The 17,297-nt window shown below is 46.1% G+C and overlaps 6 protein-coding genes across 6 annotated transcripts; 1 reads left to right on the forward strand and 5 right to left on the reverse strand.

The window, feature by feature from the left end:
• Positions 1 to 1,723: 1,723 nt before the first annotated feature.
• H6S33_008624 (uncharacterized protein) lies at positions 1,724 to 2,149 on the reverse strand (the record flags this gene model as incomplete). Its single annotated transcript, XM_044840096.1, has 2 exons — positions 1,724 to 1,920; positions 2,026 to 2,149. The coding sequence occupies 2 exons, from the start codon at positions 2,147 to 2,149 to the stop codon at positions 1,724 to 1,726; spliced, it is 321 nt and encodes a 106-aa protein (XP_044687738.1).
• A 2,456-nt stretch (positions 2,150 to 4,605) lies between these two features.
• On the reverse strand, positions 4,606 to 5,631 carry H6S33_008625 (uncharacterized protein; the record flags this gene model as incomplete). Its single annotated transcript, XM_044840097.1, has 1 exon — positions 4,606 to 5,631. One exon carries the CDS (start codon positions 5,629 to 5,631, stop codon positions 4,606 to 4,608), a length of 1,026 nt encoding a protein of 341 aa, XP_044687739.1.
• A 2,263-nt stretch (positions 5,632 to 7,894) lies between these two features.
• H6S33_008626 (uncharacterized protein) lies at positions 7,895 to 9,586 on the forward strand (the record flags this gene model as incomplete). The annotated part of the gene is made up of 2 exons (XM_044840098.1): positions 7,895 to 8,919; positions 8,974 to 9,586. The coding sequence occupies 2 exons, from the start codon at positions 7,895 to 7,897 to the stop codon at positions 9,584 to 9,586; spliced, it is 1,638 nt and encodes a 545-aa protein (XP_044687740.1).
• A 1,117-nt stretch (positions 9,587 to 10,703) lies between these two features.
• H6S33_008627 (uncharacterized protein) lies at positions 10,704 to 11,511 on the reverse strand (the record flags this gene model as incomplete). The annotated part of the gene is made up of 2 exons (XM_044840099.1): positions 10,704 to 11,012; positions 11,080 to 11,511. The coding sequence occupies 2 exons, from the start codon at positions 11,509 to 11,511 to the stop codon at positions 10,704 to 10,706; spliced, it is 741 nt and encodes a 246-aa protein (XP_044687741.1).
• A 2,556-nt stretch (positions 11,512 to 14,067) lies between these two features.
• H6S33_008628 (uncharacterized protein) lies at positions 14,068 to 15,402 on the reverse strand (the record flags this gene model as incomplete). Its single annotated transcript, XM_044840100.1, has 1 exon — positions 14,068 to 15,402. The coding sequence occupies one exon, from the start codon at positions 15,400 to 15,402 to the stop codon at positions 14,068 to 14,070; it is 1,335 nt and encodes a 444-aa protein (XP_044687742.1).
• Positions 15,403 to 16,183: 781 nt separating this feature from the next.
• On the reverse strand, positions 16,184 to 17,162 carry H6S33_008629 (uncharacterized protein; the record flags this gene model as incomplete). The annotated part of the gene is made up of 3 exons (XM_044840101.1): positions 16,184 to 16,389; positions 16,460 to 17,005; positions 17,069 to 17,162. The coding sequence occupies 3 exons, from the start codon at positions 17,160 to 17,162 to the stop codon at positions 16,184 to 16,186; spliced, it is 846 nt and encodes a 281-aa protein (XP_044687743.1).
• Between the last annotated feature and the right edge of the window lie 135 nt (positions 17,163 to 17,297).

Here is a 17,297-nt window from a genome sequence, read left to right on the forward strand (position 1 = left end):
ACCCAAAAAAACTACTCAATTCTTACGGTACCCTTATAGGGCGATCCGACTGTATTACTCTCCACCAACACAGCATATGACCCCCATTTTCTCTCCATCAAATCTGTGGTCTGGACCTCCTACGGTTCGCCAGCACGGCAACTCGTTTCTCTTTACGGGAATCATATGCTGAGATATCTTCCCAGCACCATGCGCCCGATATTCCAGCATGATTGGACGGTATACAAGATAGCACTCATGCATCAAAGGTGCCAAAAATATCTGCGGGTATGTGTGAGCGTTCGATCACAATATGTCACTCGACCCGACGTCTCCACGGTTATGTATGTACAGCGAAAGCTTGCTATAACGGTACGCTCGGGACCGGAATTTGGTACCGTTATAGAGAGATTACCCTTATATAAGAGGTGATTGTGCTGAAATCCGGGCAAAAAGGACCGAGAAGTGCTACCGTTATAGAGAGATTACCCTTATAGAAGGTACCGTTATAGCAAGCTTTCGCTGTAGCTGCTGGAAGTAGCATTAGCTCCTTTCTTTCTTTCCTTTTATTTTGTCTTTTAACTTTTTTTCTTTTTTTTTTTTTACGAAAAGAGGTTTTAGTCTACTAACACAAGCTCAAACCCCTTAATAGGTTGTTTAAGTTCTCGCAGATAAACAATAAACCTATGGTACAATTTTAAAAAGATAACTTATCAAAGATAATAGGATACCATTTTCACATACTGTGGTATCCTCTGAGAGAGGAGGTCTTATCCGCAAAAATTGGGTAACTGGACCCTAATCACTGAGAAAGGATACCTACTAGTGGGAAGCGGCAGGAGGCGGCAGGAGGCCGCAAGAGGCCGCAAGGGCGGCGGGGACGGCACAACGGTGTGACAGCAGTGCGGGGACGGCACACCTGCGTGACAGTACTAGTATTAGACCTGCGTGACAGTACTAGTAGGCACACCTGTGTGAAAACGTCTAAGTCCCGAATGCCTACATGTACATGTAGGCATCATCATGATCATCTATCACCATCATAATCACCATCATCATAATCAGTATCATATAGAGGCGGGTATGGGCGTGGTATAGCTCGCCCATGCCCGCTTTCGCCAGACTCATGTGCATGTTATTCTTTGAACAAATGTATTTCCTAACTGTTACAAGCCCATCACTGAAGGAGATGAACTGAAGATGCTGTTGATGGAATTGGATGCTGGTTGATGAATTTAGAGATAATTTGGTGGGGAGGAGAAACCTCACGATGAAATTCAATATCATAATCTGACTATATCCTATTAGAAAGGATATATAATTTTGAAATTAAACAGCATTGAGCTAGACCACTTTGAGCCTAAAATGTCCTCAAATGGCATACGATATCCTAATATGGCCGTTACTTATCTTTTACGTCCCAAAGCGGAAATTTGGGTCCCTGTTTATCCTCCCCACGAGTGATAACTTATGCCGTTTACACCAAAACAATTGTGCCATAGGGATAAACACATCTGCAAGAAAGAAGAGCTACATGTATTTTAGGGTCGAACCGCACCAACGACGGTAGTTCTATCTAACTATAGGCTAAAGAACCCGATTCACTGCGTCGCAAGCTTGTCAAAACCACACCGCACAGTTACACACTCAAATTTCAAGAATCCCTTTGATAAATAAAAAACCTAACCAAACCCAAAAGCACTAAAAAGAACCGCACCCGCACCCGCTAACCTCAAGAAAGCCACTAACACAACACCCCAACCACATGCGCCGCCGCAATCGCCGCCCCCCCAACCCCCGCCCCTGCCGCAAGCGCAGTCCCCACAGTCCCCAACGTCAACGCCAATGCACCCCCCATCGCCACGCTCTGGGCCGTGGCGAACCATCCGCCCGCTGCTACGACGCCGCCCATTCCTGCCTGTGCTGCTGCTGCTGCGCTGCCTGTGGGGCGTTAGTATTTGTGGTTACAGTGAGAGGTGGTTGACAGGGACTGAGAGGGATGAGGATGGGATCGAATGATGGGAGGTGGAGGGGGAAATAACGTACCGGCAGCGACACCTCCAGCTCCGAACCCGACGGCACCCAGTGCGGCGGGGATGGCGGCGATAGCACCGGCGCCAGCGGCAGATGAGGCGACGACGCTGGCGGCGACTCCACAGAGACCGAGCATGTTTGCGGTGTAGTGTAGTGTAGAGGAAAATTAAAGATTATAAGTACTATGTAGGTAGTATTGATGAGGTGGTGTCGAGAAGCTGAAGGTTTTATAAAGTCGACAAAAGCTGGATGAATTACTGGCTAGCTAGCTGGATGTAAATTAAGAAGGTGAATTCTTGATGGATCTAACTGCCCAGAGGTAAAGAAAGTGTTATATATACACTCTCCATAGTTCAGGCAACCCATTTTTGTGCGGTATGACTCTCGATAAGCTAGGCACCAGTTGGTTTCAGAGCGGGAGTGCCTGGATTGGGCTGCAGCGCCGGAAGGGGTAGCGCACAGGCCGATCGGTTTGGCGCGCTGGCGTGGTCACGTGGGGCGGTGTAAACAACAGCGCGACTGGGATTGAGTGTTTTAAGAGAAAGGATGGTTTTGAGAGGAGAGGTAGTGGCGTGATTGGATGACCTATTATAATCTGAGAATGGACGGGGCGAGAGAAACAATCACTTTCGGCTTTAAGAAAAAAAAAAGAGTCAAAAAATGGACGACGCGTTCGCTCTCTGTTAATGTTTCAATATCTAATAAGTATATAGATATACCGATATGCAATGTGTTATTTAAAGGTTTTGATTGGCCAGGTTTGGGGGTTTTCTTTTTCTCTATCAAATATGTTTGTCAGTAAGTAGATATTCTATCAAATATGTTGGAGTTAGATATTCTATCAAATATGTTTGAGTCAGCCAGTAGATATTGGTTCCAACATACCTTGAGTCAACCAAATAGTATATCAGATATGTGCACAGGGCATCTTGGGGTTTCAGTGATCTTAAGCATTGGTAAACTGATATTGTTTAAGCCATAACAGTTCCTACTCCGGCCAAAGGCCGGAAAATGCTTGTATATTATGTAGTTGGATCGCGACAAACATCTTGCGGGAATCGTCTTCATGAAATCTCACTCGGGTCTGGCCAACTCGTGCTAGCCTCAACCTAGGATCTCCTTAGCCTAATTCCATGAACACTCCCTGGAGATAGCCTGGTGGATACAGGAACCTTCTAGAACAACTAGCTGGCTCAAGAAAAACTTGGAGAAATCAGATAGAACGATTTAGGTATGATAGGAAAACGATATAACGGAAACTATGTGTCCGTAGATTCCAAAACTCCGAGGCGAAAGAATCAACGATAAATTTCGAATACAACTACATATACATAGCACAAACGAATGATACTCAAGCTATGAGCTTTGAAAACACATCGAACCCCAAAACACCCCCATTTCCACCACTAGATCTACTCCCCACGAGTCCAGAACCATCAAGCATCATGCTACAGTAGCTACAGTATCAGAGCTCCCATTATCATGTAATATGGCGTGCATCAATGACCGATATTGAGTGGCGACAAAGTTTATGTAGAACCCGAGAGCAAACAATATATAATAATAGCCGGTGAACAGCAAGGTAGAAGTCGATACATACTACCTCTTGTACTCGCGATAGACTAGACTGCTCCGATAGGGAAGAACTATCGGCTACGTCTGGAGACAGCTCAATCTATCACTCGGCAGGCAGAACCTTCCAGAAACCGGGTCATCCTGCCTGTCAGTCAGTCAGTCAGTCAGTCAGGCCCACTCCGCCACATCTACCACATCTACCACTCCACGGACAGGTAACCGCAAAAGTCGATAAAAAAGAAACTTCGATAAAGGATAAATACTTGTAGCCTACATATCCACAGAGGTAGTTTATTTTTGACAACCAATATACATATAGAAATCCCTCCTGGCTTGCACTGCACTGCCAACTGTGTGTGTATCTACATGTACCATCTACTGAAAAGATTTTTTCGGACGCGCGTACTGCGTCTTGAAGTATCACTCGTCCTGTTGCTCCGCCACGGTAGGTGCATGGCATGGCGCATATGTAGAGTAGCATTATCTTATCAGCGGACCCCTGTGTGCGGTGATCCTGGCGAGATACTACTTACCACCACGACGTCGTCAAGAGGTATGGAGTAGATAATCTATGTGAAGATAGTAGTGTGTTTTGTAAGTACATACGTACCTTTTCTAGCAGCAAGCCCTAAAAGAGCAAGGGGTTTAATCTTTGTGGTAGTAGAAAGAGAGAAAAAGAGAGAAGATGGGAACAGATATGAATACAAAAAAACCCGGTCACTAAAATATCCCGGTATTCTACCCGTTACTTACTGGCCTTCAAACATACTTGACATGACTAACTACATAACATTTTAAGTTTGGGGTATTGGTACAAAAGGAGATTGATATAAAACAAGAGTCACTCACTCACTACTAATCATGTCAGAGAAAACAAGAAACAAGAAAAATAATAATAATACCAGAAAAAAGTAACAAACAAACGCCAAACGCAAATGATGTCGCCAACAGCCGCCCCACCTACCCATAGGAAAGATTTTTGTACTTGAAACATCCCCCATTCAACAACTACTACACCTACCACCTCTCCTCGGAACTGTCACCCCCCCAAGTTGCCCAGCCTACACTTCCAGCGCTCCTGGGCTCCATCTTGGCCTTTCTTCCAACAGCTAATCCAGTCTCTAGGTCGATCCTCTCGTCGTCCTCTTCATCGCTACTGATATCATCCGGAGACCGGTTCATTCTTTGCAGCGGTACGTTTTCCCCATCACTATATGTACCCGGTAGCTTCCCTAATATCCTTTCTGCCTTGCTCGGCTTCATCTCGCCCGCATGGCGGATGAGCCCATTCGGATTACCACCGTTCCAAGTCCTTCCTTCAGCTGGGTGTCGGTTTGCGCCGGGCCATCCTGATCGCGCATCATCGCCTTGGTCAAGCCCCATACGCTCCCTCTCAACCCTTACAGCTTCCGCAGCGATGCGCCATTCATTGCTCGTTTCCCAGTTCCACCCATCTCCAACGCCCGAGAAGCGCGGGATGAACCACTTCCACCATTCTTCCCGTGGGCCGAATACACAGCGGAAGTTGCGCGCTCTACCGAGATCGAATGGATGGGGAAGCTTCTTGGTGGATTCCTCGAGGATGTAGGAGTTGTAGCGACGGAACTCTTGTTCGCGCTCGTGCTCTCGCTCGGCGGCGTAGTCGAAGGTTGGGTCATTTTCTGGGTTGTCGTAGAGATGGTGTGCGCCAGGCGCTGGAACTCCACTACGCGAAAGGGTTGGCGTTGTGTATCGCACTTTCTCCAAAGACTCAATGGTTGTCATCCCCGAGCCTACGAGAGTGAGATGCCAGATGGTGAATCCGCTCAGTACCAATCCAATAATGCCCGAAAGTACTGCCAGCAGCACCCAGTTTACGGGCGTAAAGTCATCAACCGGGTATTTACTGCTTGCATTTGAACTCAATAGCTCCTCGTAGACGTATGCTGAGCTAACTACGAAACAAAGAAGGCAAAATACGGAGGTGTAAATCAGAAACAACATGAACGCTTTGTAATTGAACATTCCGAGGCAGTTTGCGAGCCATGGACAATGGTGGTCCATTTTGAGGACACAGGTCTTGCATGAACTGCAATGGTGGGTGCGGTCTGGTTTGTAGCATTGGCATTTCTTGCAGAAGCGGGCTTGTCCGGACGATTTAACACTTATGGAAGAATTGGTCGACGTCTCGGTTGTTGGGAGGGAACTATAAGAGTGTTTCTAAGGATTGTTAGATGTTTCCTTCAAAAGACAAAGGGAGTGAGTAGGTGGTCACATTATCAAGTGGTGAGCCCGGGTTCGTAAAGACAGCCGTAAAGTAGGACCAGTTTAAGAGAAAATAGAGGGTTAGGCCCAAGAAAGAGAGAAAAATGCCTAAGGGGTCCGTGAGATCAGCAGACAATCCCCGGGGAACAATGTCGATCTCCGAGGAAGAGGAGGCTCTTCGGCATGGGGGGATAATGCGGTACCTTTGGCTCCAGCGATATTATTCCAGCAGATACTGTAAGAGTAGGTGTACACGGCCCATGTTGAGACTCCGGATATAAAAACAAGAGGGAAATAGCACAAGAGACTACAGCATAACCTGTCGATTCGACGACAGGATAAACGGGTTTTCCGGTGACGTGGACCCGTTGGCGAGAGTATTGGCGAGTCCATCGGTCCAATGTTTGTGAATGGACGTTTTCAAGCTCTAGGTTTAGCTTGGGACACCTGGTTGGTTTGAGCGATGTGTTCTATTCTAGAAAAGTCCCGAAGAAAAAAAGCTTCTAGATTGATTCCCACTCGAGTGATGGGGGTTGGGGGTGTGTGGGAGGGAGATCAGGAGTTGAAGGAGCACAGGGGATGTTGCATATGTGGTGTAGTACTGAGTACGGTAGAGCGGTACCTGGCACGATATGTCGCTGGGAACAAAGCGTTCAAAGTTTGCAAAGAATACTTATTTACATCCAGCACAGCAAGTAGCAGCTGCCTTAGTTACGGTGAGGAAAACCGTTGAGGGATCGGAAGAGCGGCAGGCCGAACAGCTCTACTCGCAATTTCACAGCGTTTCCGGACGCAACTGCTATTGCATACACAGAAAAAACCCGCCAAGGCTATCTTTTGTATGGCATGCAATAGTGGTCGCGTCCGGAAACGTCAAAAAACTACGAGTATATGTATGAATGATGTATTTTTGTTTTTCTAACGTAGGAGGGGGATAGATTCAATTATGCATATGCTCAGTGGACTGCTCAGCCTCAGCCTCCTGTCAAACAAACAATGTGATTGTAATGACGAAAGTGCAGTTATTTTTGGCATTTCAGGACTAAGTTAGAGCAGTTAGTCAGGGCCATCTCTCTCTTGCACAGCCCGACCGACCGCCAGGCTGCGAATCGGGAGGCAGGGAAGCTTCTGCTAGAAATGGGTAGCGTTGTGTTAATGGACGCGAGTCAGTCACCCGTTGCTGTGGCAGGCGACTAGGAAAAGGGAGCCTGGACAAGGGAAACCTCGCGCGTTTTCTCTATCACCACTCTCTTTTGCTGTCTTTCGACAGCTCCATTCCTTCCTCTACCATACATTCCCTCCCCTGTCTGCACAACGTAACTGTGCAGTGCGTTTACTTATTGAATTTGTCGATCGCTACTCGGGCCAGGTGAGGGGCTCCAGTCGAAATACATGTACTTATATCTCACTGACACCCAGAGAACTGTAGGTGCCATTTTGTTCTCTTTCGACGACACACTTGAAAAAGACTTTGGTTGTCACTTGACTGTTACTGTTTGTCTTCCAGGTCAACTGCATTCTTTAATCCGTCACCTCTACGACTCACGTGTGTCGAATATATCGTGTAACGAGCACATCGTGTGTCAGCTACATACAATTACTCTGGAGAAATAAGAAGTAAGCAGATATCCTCCCATCAGCTGTCCCCCCTCTATCTCAAGACTTGATTTCGATGTTGCATACCTACTGTTGGAGTAGAATATATTTAAGTCTTGTTGCCAATATCTCCCCCCTGTATCTACTTCCTACCTATTTCGTCCCTCCACAATTCTCGGTAGTCCCATACTCCTGTCTCAAGTTGGCCGTCGGTGATTGGTTGCGCAACATCTTGGAATCTAAACGCTGACGACTCCCAGGTACCCTGTAGTTTTAGTTCCTACCTCTGCTACCCTAGATAGAAGAGCTGCCTACATCCCCCCCCCCCCCCCCCCCCCCCTTCTAAGCCTTCTTTCATTTTCATCATCATAGTTATCGGCAACAAAGCTACGTTGCGTTTACCCATCAAGGAATAAGAAAGGGAAGGAACATACCATATTCTTACTTCATCTCGCTCGACGTCAGAATGTCGGCCGCTGAGTACTACAATTCTGGCCCAGCGCCAATCAACACAAATTTCCCCCCGAACCAAAACCCTCCTCATCCCTCCTCATCGCCTGCGCCTTCACACTCAACAGTCTCGCCCATCAATAAGCCTTTGCCTAGTCAGCCAACATTTCCACCTACCCACGGCGGTATCGGTTACACAGATGACTTTTACGGGCGTCACCACTCGTCGCAATCCATTGATGTAGATACGTCGTACCACCCGCCCGCACACTCCCCCCCCGGGCTATCGCACAACAACTCATACTCCAGCGATTATGATAAGCAACAACCATACAATGATGGAATCCCTTTGCATGACACACGGCCACAGAATTACCAGAATTACCAGAATTACCCGCCGCCCATGCCTGCTTCTGCAGCGGAGATGGGGATGATGGGTGGGAAGAAACCGAAGCGAAAACAGGCACCATTCATGAATAATACTCACAAGAGACCATGGTTCTGTTGGATAATATCTACCATCCAGGTTTCAGTATTCATTGCCGAGATTGCGCGTAATGCAATCCTAACCGGAAGTCCGATTATGATCAAGCCGCAGGTTAACCCTATGATTGGGCCTTCAACAAATGTACTCATCAATATGGGTGCGCGATTTGTACCTTGCATGAAGCTTATCGAAGGTGTCACCGATCATGTGGATATAGCCCTCACCTTTCCGTGCCCCACGGCGACCACAAATAACGTCGCCGACAATAACTGCACTCTCTCGCAATGGTGTGGTTTTGGGGGTGATGAGATTCCAAAAGATCTGGGTGGGAAATCGTCGAGCAAGGAGCCCGATCAATGGTGGCGCTTCATTGTGCCTATGTTTTTGCACGCAGGGATTATTCATATTGGCTTTAACATGTTATTCCAGCTTCGAATTGGAGTCGATATGGAACGCGAAATTGGTCCCATTAGATTCGCATTGTGCTATTTTGCGTCGGGGATTTTCGGCTTTGTTCTGGGCGGCAATTTCGCTCCGAACGGTGTACCTTCAACGTATGTCTCACCCTAGAATAATGTCTTACCTTTCATCCCACTAACTATTTACAGTGGCTGTTCCGGTTCTCTTTTTGGCATAATCGCACTCATGCTCTTGGATCTTCTCTGGAACTGGACTAACCGGCAGTCACCAATGAAGGAATTACTCTTCCTCCTTCTTGATATCTGTCTTGGCTTTGCCATCGGTCTTCTTCCAGGGCTCGATAACTTCTCCCATATCGGTGGCTTTCTCATGGGTTTTATCCTTGGCATCGCTCTTCTCCACTCTCCAGTCAATCTCCGCCGAAAGATTGGTGCCGGCGACCCACCATACACCCCGATGACCCCCGCATACATGCACGGCGCCAATACAGAGGGAGGTTCATCTGCCACACAGGGACACAGTGCATCTGTTTTCATCAAGTCTCCCACCGGATTCTTCAAGGGCCGCAAGCCACTCTGGTGGGCTTTCTGGATTGCCCGTGCAGCCGCCCTAACAGCAGCACTCATCGTGATGATTGTCTTGATCAACAACTTTTACAAGTACGAGAAGAAGTGCACATGGTGCAAGTATCTCAGCTGCTTGCCGGTCAGCAACTGGTGTGATGTTGGCAACTTGACCGTCACAACTACAGAAACAACATCAAGGAGAATGATGACGAGAAATTTGGCGGCTTTTATGTAAGGGGTTAGGGGTTGTTGAGCCTGGCCGGAGGTCCAGCTTCTGCTCTAGTTTTCGTCTTACCTTCATATTCACGGCTGGATGTCTGGGGTTGCTTTTTCGGGTTAATCTGAGGGGGTTTAGGTTGGGGCTGGTGATGTGCACAACAAACAAAAAACAACAAGGGAAGATTTTGTGATTCCTCACTCCTTTTTGATATCTCTCTTTACCGTTTTATCTTTTTCTTTACGTTCTATTTTATCCTCGGGGGGTGGAGTTTTTTTTTTTTTTTTTCCCTATGTTTAGTTGCGCATTGCGTAATTTATCTTCTTTGTGATAGTAATTTTCACCTTTTTTTGTTATGAAGGTCATCAATAACTACCTACTAGGTACTTGGATATCTGTATGTAGTCTGGAAGAGTCTATAACAATATTTGGAAAGCATATACTTTGCACTTTTCGCTCTCTCTGTGTGACTTGACGTGTCCCTGAGTTTGTATCAAATTGGATCTGTAGAATGCCTTCCCTGCACGGTTTATCATGATTTACTTTAGGTCCTAGACTGTGGGGCCAACTATATTAATAAACAGTTTCTACTACCGAATATAGTTAGCCTGAATAGTAGGAGCCGGTTAGCGTCGCTAGCGCGCGAGTGATTCTTTGTGAAGATTTTGTCTGGGTGAACTTGATTCATACGTTCATTCACGTAGCCTTCAGACTATGATACTGTACGGCGCTATAGAGAATATAAAACAGATATAACCCCGGATCATTCGATGAAACCAAGGTGCTTCAGATATGTTCCAAGGTTTGTTGGATGCAGATCATGCCTATCTGGGACTTTATAGTTTGTGTTTTATTGGCCGGGGTTCTGGACCTCCGTTTCCTGCAGGTACTTTAAGTGCAGTTTCTTTTTAATACAAACGAGTGATGACCCATGAACTGCAGTAGAAAAACAAGAAAACAAGAAAGCTACATGTACTGTACAATGTAGAATTTGTACCGTCAGAGTTCGAAGAGCTATCAAACGCCAGCTTGGGTGGCGCTGTAAGAGAGCAGTGCAGTTAAATACAACTAATAAAATATTCCATCGTCGTTGTCGTCATGATCCATAAAAGCCAACGTCACCCCATCGTCCATACTAACAGATAATAACCTCTGGCCTATCAGTATTTGTCTTTCCCGCGTCTTTCCCCTCAAGGTCGTAGGGCGGCGGTGCTTCTGGCCTATCAGTATTTGTCTTTCCCGCGTCTTTCCCCTCAAGGTCGTAGGGCGGCAGTGCTTCTGGCGCTGGCGGTGATTTACGGTAACAACAGATAAATATTAAACCAAAAACGATGAATCCGCCAAGGGCAGCCAGCAACCAAATGTAGATACCGGTAGGGCCGATATCGCTCCCATCCGTATCTATGTCCGAGTCTTCCCATCCGTAGGTGTAGGTGCTTTCGGGCTACCAGAACCATAAGCTTCTCCATATATTCTAAGTTTAATTTCAATGTCTAATGATGGCTTCTTACTGTAGTTGTGTATGCGTGGTCTGGGTTGTGCGTTGGTGGTGGTGGTGGTTGTTTCAGAGTGTAAAGAGGATATTCCTCTGTCTCTGTTTCTCTGGGGTCCGGTTCGGTGTATGGTATTATAGCTATTGTCCACGATGTGGCTTTTGTCATGACAAATACTGATGGAGGTAGGTCTTCACCCCCTCTGTAGAAAATCGTCAAGGTGGTTAATTCGTTGGCAAAGACAACGTTTGTGGCAGCAGTAACAAAGGGTGGAGCCGTTGCTGGTCCCAAGGTAGTTTCCTCCGAAACGATCCATGATATTACATATCCTCCCCCTGCTAGGGTAACCGTTACGGGAGTTTCTCCCTTAGTTAAGGTTTTTGTGATGGGAAATGGTATGGTCTCGGTCTCCTGACAAGTGCTGAAGGTCAGGAGTACAAAAGATAGCATAAAACGGAGATTTTGGGTTTAAAGCTTCATGGTTCCGGTCGTTCGTTGATATCCCAGAGTTTAAAATGGGAGTAGGCCCTGCTTGTAGCTTTCTTATATACAAGTCTATTCTCTACAGGCCGGAGGCATACTACAATTGGTATAGCGGAGTATTAGGCGTATGAAAACTGGAAACCATTGTTTCTCGTATGTAATAAACGGTCGTCCACGAACCTACTACTTTGCCCGTTGGTCAACTATACCTTAATAGTCTAAGTTTTGATGAAGGAGAATCTTTGAAAATGTGATATGAGCCTAAATCCTGGAAGGGCGGGGTTATGAAAGCCTTCCTTTAAAAGTATTAGACCCGTTTATATTAGTAAGTGAGGCTGAGCTTTTTCCAATCGTCACAGAAGGCTTGCATGGAACTACATGTTTTGGAAGACATATATTTACTTTTTCTCCAAAGACATGTGGATTGTAACTCTGGAAACGTTATGTAAGTTCGTTGGAACCGATCAGATCGAACGTTCCATAATCTTTTCTCAGAGGTTCCTATTCGCTTGGTGTGTTGGTCTGGAGAAGTGTAGCATACATATATTTTTAGGCTGCATGTATTTACTTTATTTCACTCAAGCATCATTTGTCTGGTAGATATTTGAACACATACAATGCTGAAAGGTCCAGAATCATAGGAGTGGTCCACCGATAGAAGTACAATAGGATATTCAGCTGTATTCCGTAACACTGAGAAATTTTGCTGTCAACCCTCAGTCAGTGCACCATCTTTTTAGAAGAGGCCTCGACGTGCACGAACTTTATACATAGGAAACACAAATAACGCTAGATCAAGTCACTTTCCGGAGCTAGATGGGCCAAAAGAAATTGAGTGCCTGGAGGCCGACATGGCCTTGAAGTACAAGGACGTATGATTTGGAACTCGTTGCTTATTCCCAATTCGATTCACAACCAATCGCACGTATCATGCCAACGCCATGTTCTCCGGCATATTTAGACAAATGATGATATCTTAGGTAGGGATACCATGGGTAATGATTGGTTTTATCTTCGCGTAGACCTCGTCTACCTGTACGACAAGGCTATGTTACACCCACAATGTATTCTTGAGGAATCCAGACGCAAGTTTTGGACTGAGCTGTATGTAGTAGGTACATCGATCGAAATGATCCTTCAACGTGAAAGGTGAAAATAGAACTTGCCGAAAACCTAGCGTGTTGCCAAGACAAAATGGCCCTGCCAATGATCTAAAATCCAGATAAATAGCCCTGTATTTAAGGCAACATTGCCTACACATCTCGAATGGTATAAAAGTTATACTAGTGGCCCCATTATCTTACTTAAATCCCTATTGGAACTTGGGGGCTGTTCCCGATTGGAAGTTTCAACACCAAAAATGGCTATTTCCAAGAAGTGGGCACGAGACTAGGATATATATATATACAAGTACTGAATCCTCTTGAATGCAGCCAAGAAATGGGCAATGTGAGTGTTCTATGTCACTCGCTTGAATGCGTCTCTTGGTGGATCTCAGTGTGTAGTGTATGTCACTTTGAACTTTTGGCGGGAGTTGTACCAGCTGCTCCTATTTTCCTGTAATGTCATTTATCCCATATAAACTGATGATACTGCATGACACCCCTCTCATCACAGAAGGATAGTGTAAGATATGGCTAAGGTGACGGAGCCTAGCTGCACCACCCGCGTCTGAGCCTTAAGAAAAAAGGTGACAGCACTGCCTCAAAGGTTTATGGGATACATACATACGTAATTGGTCCGGGGGGATAATTTTGACGGAACTTTCTTTGTGGATCTAAAAGTTGACCCGCCTCACTAGCATCAAGGATAGAACTGACCTGAAAATTCTAACCTGTCCACTCGCCTTGATAAACATATCTCGATACTGCTCGAGTACTTACGTATCACTAACCTATTTTTCTCCGGTTTACACAAAAAAGGAACAAAAGGTACTGCAACGGTTGGTTATAGTCAAACACGTTACTACCCCCACCCCTAGCCCGAACCCAGGGCCTTTGTTATCCTGAGACCAAACACTCAGTGTCTAACCTGAGGAGCAGTCTAGCCACTAGACCACCCGATTCCTTACTCTTCATCATGGGACGGGAGTGCAAATGAATTATGAAAGGGGACTATAGATACATGCTAGACACTATTCCAATGGGGGATGAGCTAGTAAGTAGTCTCGATGTACCCATACCCTGCGAGCAGCTCGCTGCTCGAGCCTAAGTAGGGATGGCCATGAGACAGAATACATGCATCGGTATTGAGCAAACGTTTACAATATTACAGACTCTGAAGCTATTCTATATGGGAGTGGAAACCAAGGCTCAAGGGCCTATATGGCCTACGAAAAACATGTAATGTATTCATTTCCTCGCAAGAAAACATGTAAACGGATAAAAAAAGAACCTACATACTAATCCCTCCCACACCTGTAAAGACCTTTAGAAAAGGAATGGCAAATAAATTCTAACTTCTACATGCAACCTCGGATAGGTCATGACATGAGTTACGACTTTCTTCCATCATCGACATCTCCTATGCTACCCAAAAATCATCATACTCTTCCACTTCATAATCATCCTCATAACTTTCGTTCTCAGCGTATTCCTCCATTGCATCCTCGATATCAAGGTCGAAGTCGTGATCATCATCGAATTCGTCGCCATCGGAGAAGTAAGGGTGGGGCTGATCAATACTTTGCGTACAAAGTCTTTCGAATACCTCCACCGGTGCAATATACTTGGGCCCCTTTGGTCTAAAGTTAACGATGATATCGCTTGACTGTTCCAACAACATTGTTGCTTCTGGATGAGTACGTGCAAGCTCTGTCATTGCTGAGTGTAACAGATCTGGCTTCAAACCTACACATCCCACCGCGGCTCTGAGCTTGAGTTCGACCAATAATGGCCAATCGTCGATGTCTTTGAATAAACGATGACAGAATGGTGAATGCTCAAGCATCATATCGGCTGAAATGGTGAATTTGGTAAGTCTACGAGAAAACTTTGGGATTAATTCGCAAAGGTGGTATGGTTCTATTGCGAGGGGCGTGATGTCGGCAAAGCTAGTGGCAGATTCATTGATGTGAAGTACGGTGATATTTGTTTTCAAGTCGACATAGGTGCTCAAAACCGTATAGACCAGTTTTCGCGACATGTCCAAGTAGAGAGACTCAACATTTGGCAACATTTTTGCGAAGTATACCCCTACCCGCTCAGGTTCTTTGGTTCGAACTTCGAGCCACAACTTCCGCACCTGCGGTAGAATTTCCGAGCCCACCTCGTTCGGAATTACATCATGAGCCTCGGGTGTAAAATGGCCATAGAGTTTAAGATCTTGTAGTTTACAAAAATCTTTGTTTGCAGACCATTTTGCAACCCTCTGGGAACACTGCAATAGGTCCGCTAAATCGGTTCTGATGTCTAGATATTCAAGTGACTGTCTCGATTCTGAAGGTAACCATCCCAGGATCATAAGTGCAGGATAATTAAAAGTCGTCACACAATAACATTCGATCCTTAGTTGCTGTAGTCCCGTGCAATGAAGGACGACACTCCGAAGGAGATCATGGAGAGAGAACTCATCCAAACCCGCGGAGACGTGGGAGAAAGTGAGCTTGCGAACGTATGCTGTAAGATGTTTGTACTCATTTAAGAACTTGCAGAGGGCCCTTTTACTTGAGGATAACGAAAGATCAGAGTAGATGTAAGGTAATGCGGCAATCCTAAGAGTTCGACAAGTCGCACCGACCCTGATCATACTGCAGTCTCCGGTTATAAACTCCTCATGTCCGGTATTGGCCTGGGTGTCTTCCCAGAGACGATCAAGAATCTCAAGAAGAATATCTCTAGGCAGATCCAGCAATAGCATGTTGGGTTAATGGTTCGAGACCAACACGGGAGGATCCAGTTGAGATTAGGCTAGTATTCGATAGGCGACGTTAGTTTGCGTCTACATCCGCACGACATGATGAAATACTTACCTTTTGGATTGGCTTAAACTTTCGAATTTCGGCGGTTGTGTATGGAGGGGAGATGTAAAAGAGTTTGGTGGCTGGAGTATGGGTTCAGGCGTCTGCGACTCACTGAATGCATGTGGTTACGTACACAAAGCTTGACGCGGGGAAACCCCCCCAAACCTTGCTTTGTGTTTCACGGCAAAGCACAGAGCTGGCCAACAGAACATGAATAGGATGGGTTTTATGTTTCAGTGTCGTATATCTTCTAACAAGATATTCTCTATGTAACTACCAAAGCCCGATAAATCAATCAATCAATGAGACAAATCACAAAGCGTGGTCTAGTCTCACTTTGAGGACAGAGTGAGTAGCTGTGAGCCAAGCCATAACCCCGCAAATAGAAGATCTCAGCCGGTGTGCACAAATGATTAATATCTAGGGTCCCGTTAGTATAACCGAGTTTTGGTCTGAACCAGTTTTCTATTTGCATAAGGGCATTTGGGTCTTAAGCTCCGTTCAGGTAGTTCACAAACGTGCCCTTATAAGGAATTAAATACCCAGGAACTGCACTTTTACGTTACTGTAAACCCGGCGAGAATTGAGTTTCCTGTCGACTATTCTTTTTACTACGCAGAGCTCTCTACGGTACAACATAAAGTACATGTAATAAGAATAGCTGGTTTGTTGCTAATCCTACTCTTTCTTCCACGCCTCAAACTCTATCGCTAGATGTTCTTTCAGTCTCACAAACGACCTTTTGAAGTTCATACCGCATCTCCAGCACTCAAAATCCTGCGACAGTTGTGATTTTCTAGTGTCACTACTTTGCCTATAGTTCCGCTCAGATTTGCTTAACGGCAATTCTTCTATGTTTACGAAAAAATTCGTATTGAAAGAGTCTGTGCACTGTGAGTGAATATCAAGTGAGACGAAGAGTGTGAAGGAAGGAAGGAAGGAAGGGGAAAATACTATAATGCAGCGCCTTCTTTAGGCAGCTTGAGTAATTATCTCTCGATATCACGTGGACATGGAGATGGTTCATGCTCGGCCCCGCATGGAATCCGACCTTCACCTCACTCTCCCAATCTCTCCCCTGTGGCCTCACCTCACTTTCAACAAGCTCCCCCATTGCCTCCCGTTGCTCATACTCCGAGAACTTCTTATCCTTCTCCGAGAACTTCCCATACCGGCGCTTGAGGTCCTTGGCAACCAGTTTCTTGAGCGTCTCGGCCTGCTTCTTCATCTCTTCAAGGAACACCTCATCCTCAAACGCGTCGAACGGATTCACTAGGCACTTCTGCGGGTCCCGTGGGAGGAGGAGAGCGTGGATACTGGCTTTGGGGAAGAGGTCCTTGATGAACACGCATGCGCTGTTATGCGCTATCACGACAGTTGGTGGGAAGGACTCTGGCTTTACCAGATATTCGCCAAGACCGTCACGGCCGGCGAAGCCGGAATATTTGGGCTTTTTCTCGGGGGGCGGAGGTGGTGGGGGACGATTCATCAAGGTTGTGACTTTTTCTCGGCTTTATTAGCTACTAGTGGAGCCACTACATACTTTCAGGGAGCTGGACGAACATGCGCTTTTGGTTCCCGAAGTGGAGGAGGAGGGTTGGACGCGGTCAACTTCACCGCTGGGTTTTTTGCGCTTTTCGCCTGGCTTGGAGGTCATTGAAGGTAGGGTTGCGCTACAGTGGTTTCGATGCCCTTTGGATGCCTGGTTAGTTAGATAGCTCCAGGCACATGCTTTACACAAGTCACTCGACTTACAGCCTCTGGTGCCGCGTAGCAAACGAGGGAATAGAAA

This window comes from Morchella sextelata, assembly GCF_020137385.1.
Source record: "Morchella sextelata strain SCLS chromosome Unknown scls_27, whole genome shotgun sequence".
NCBI classification, from domain to species: Eukaryota; Fungi; Ascomycota; class Pezizomycetes; order Pezizales; family Morchellaceae; genus Morchella; species Morchella sextelata.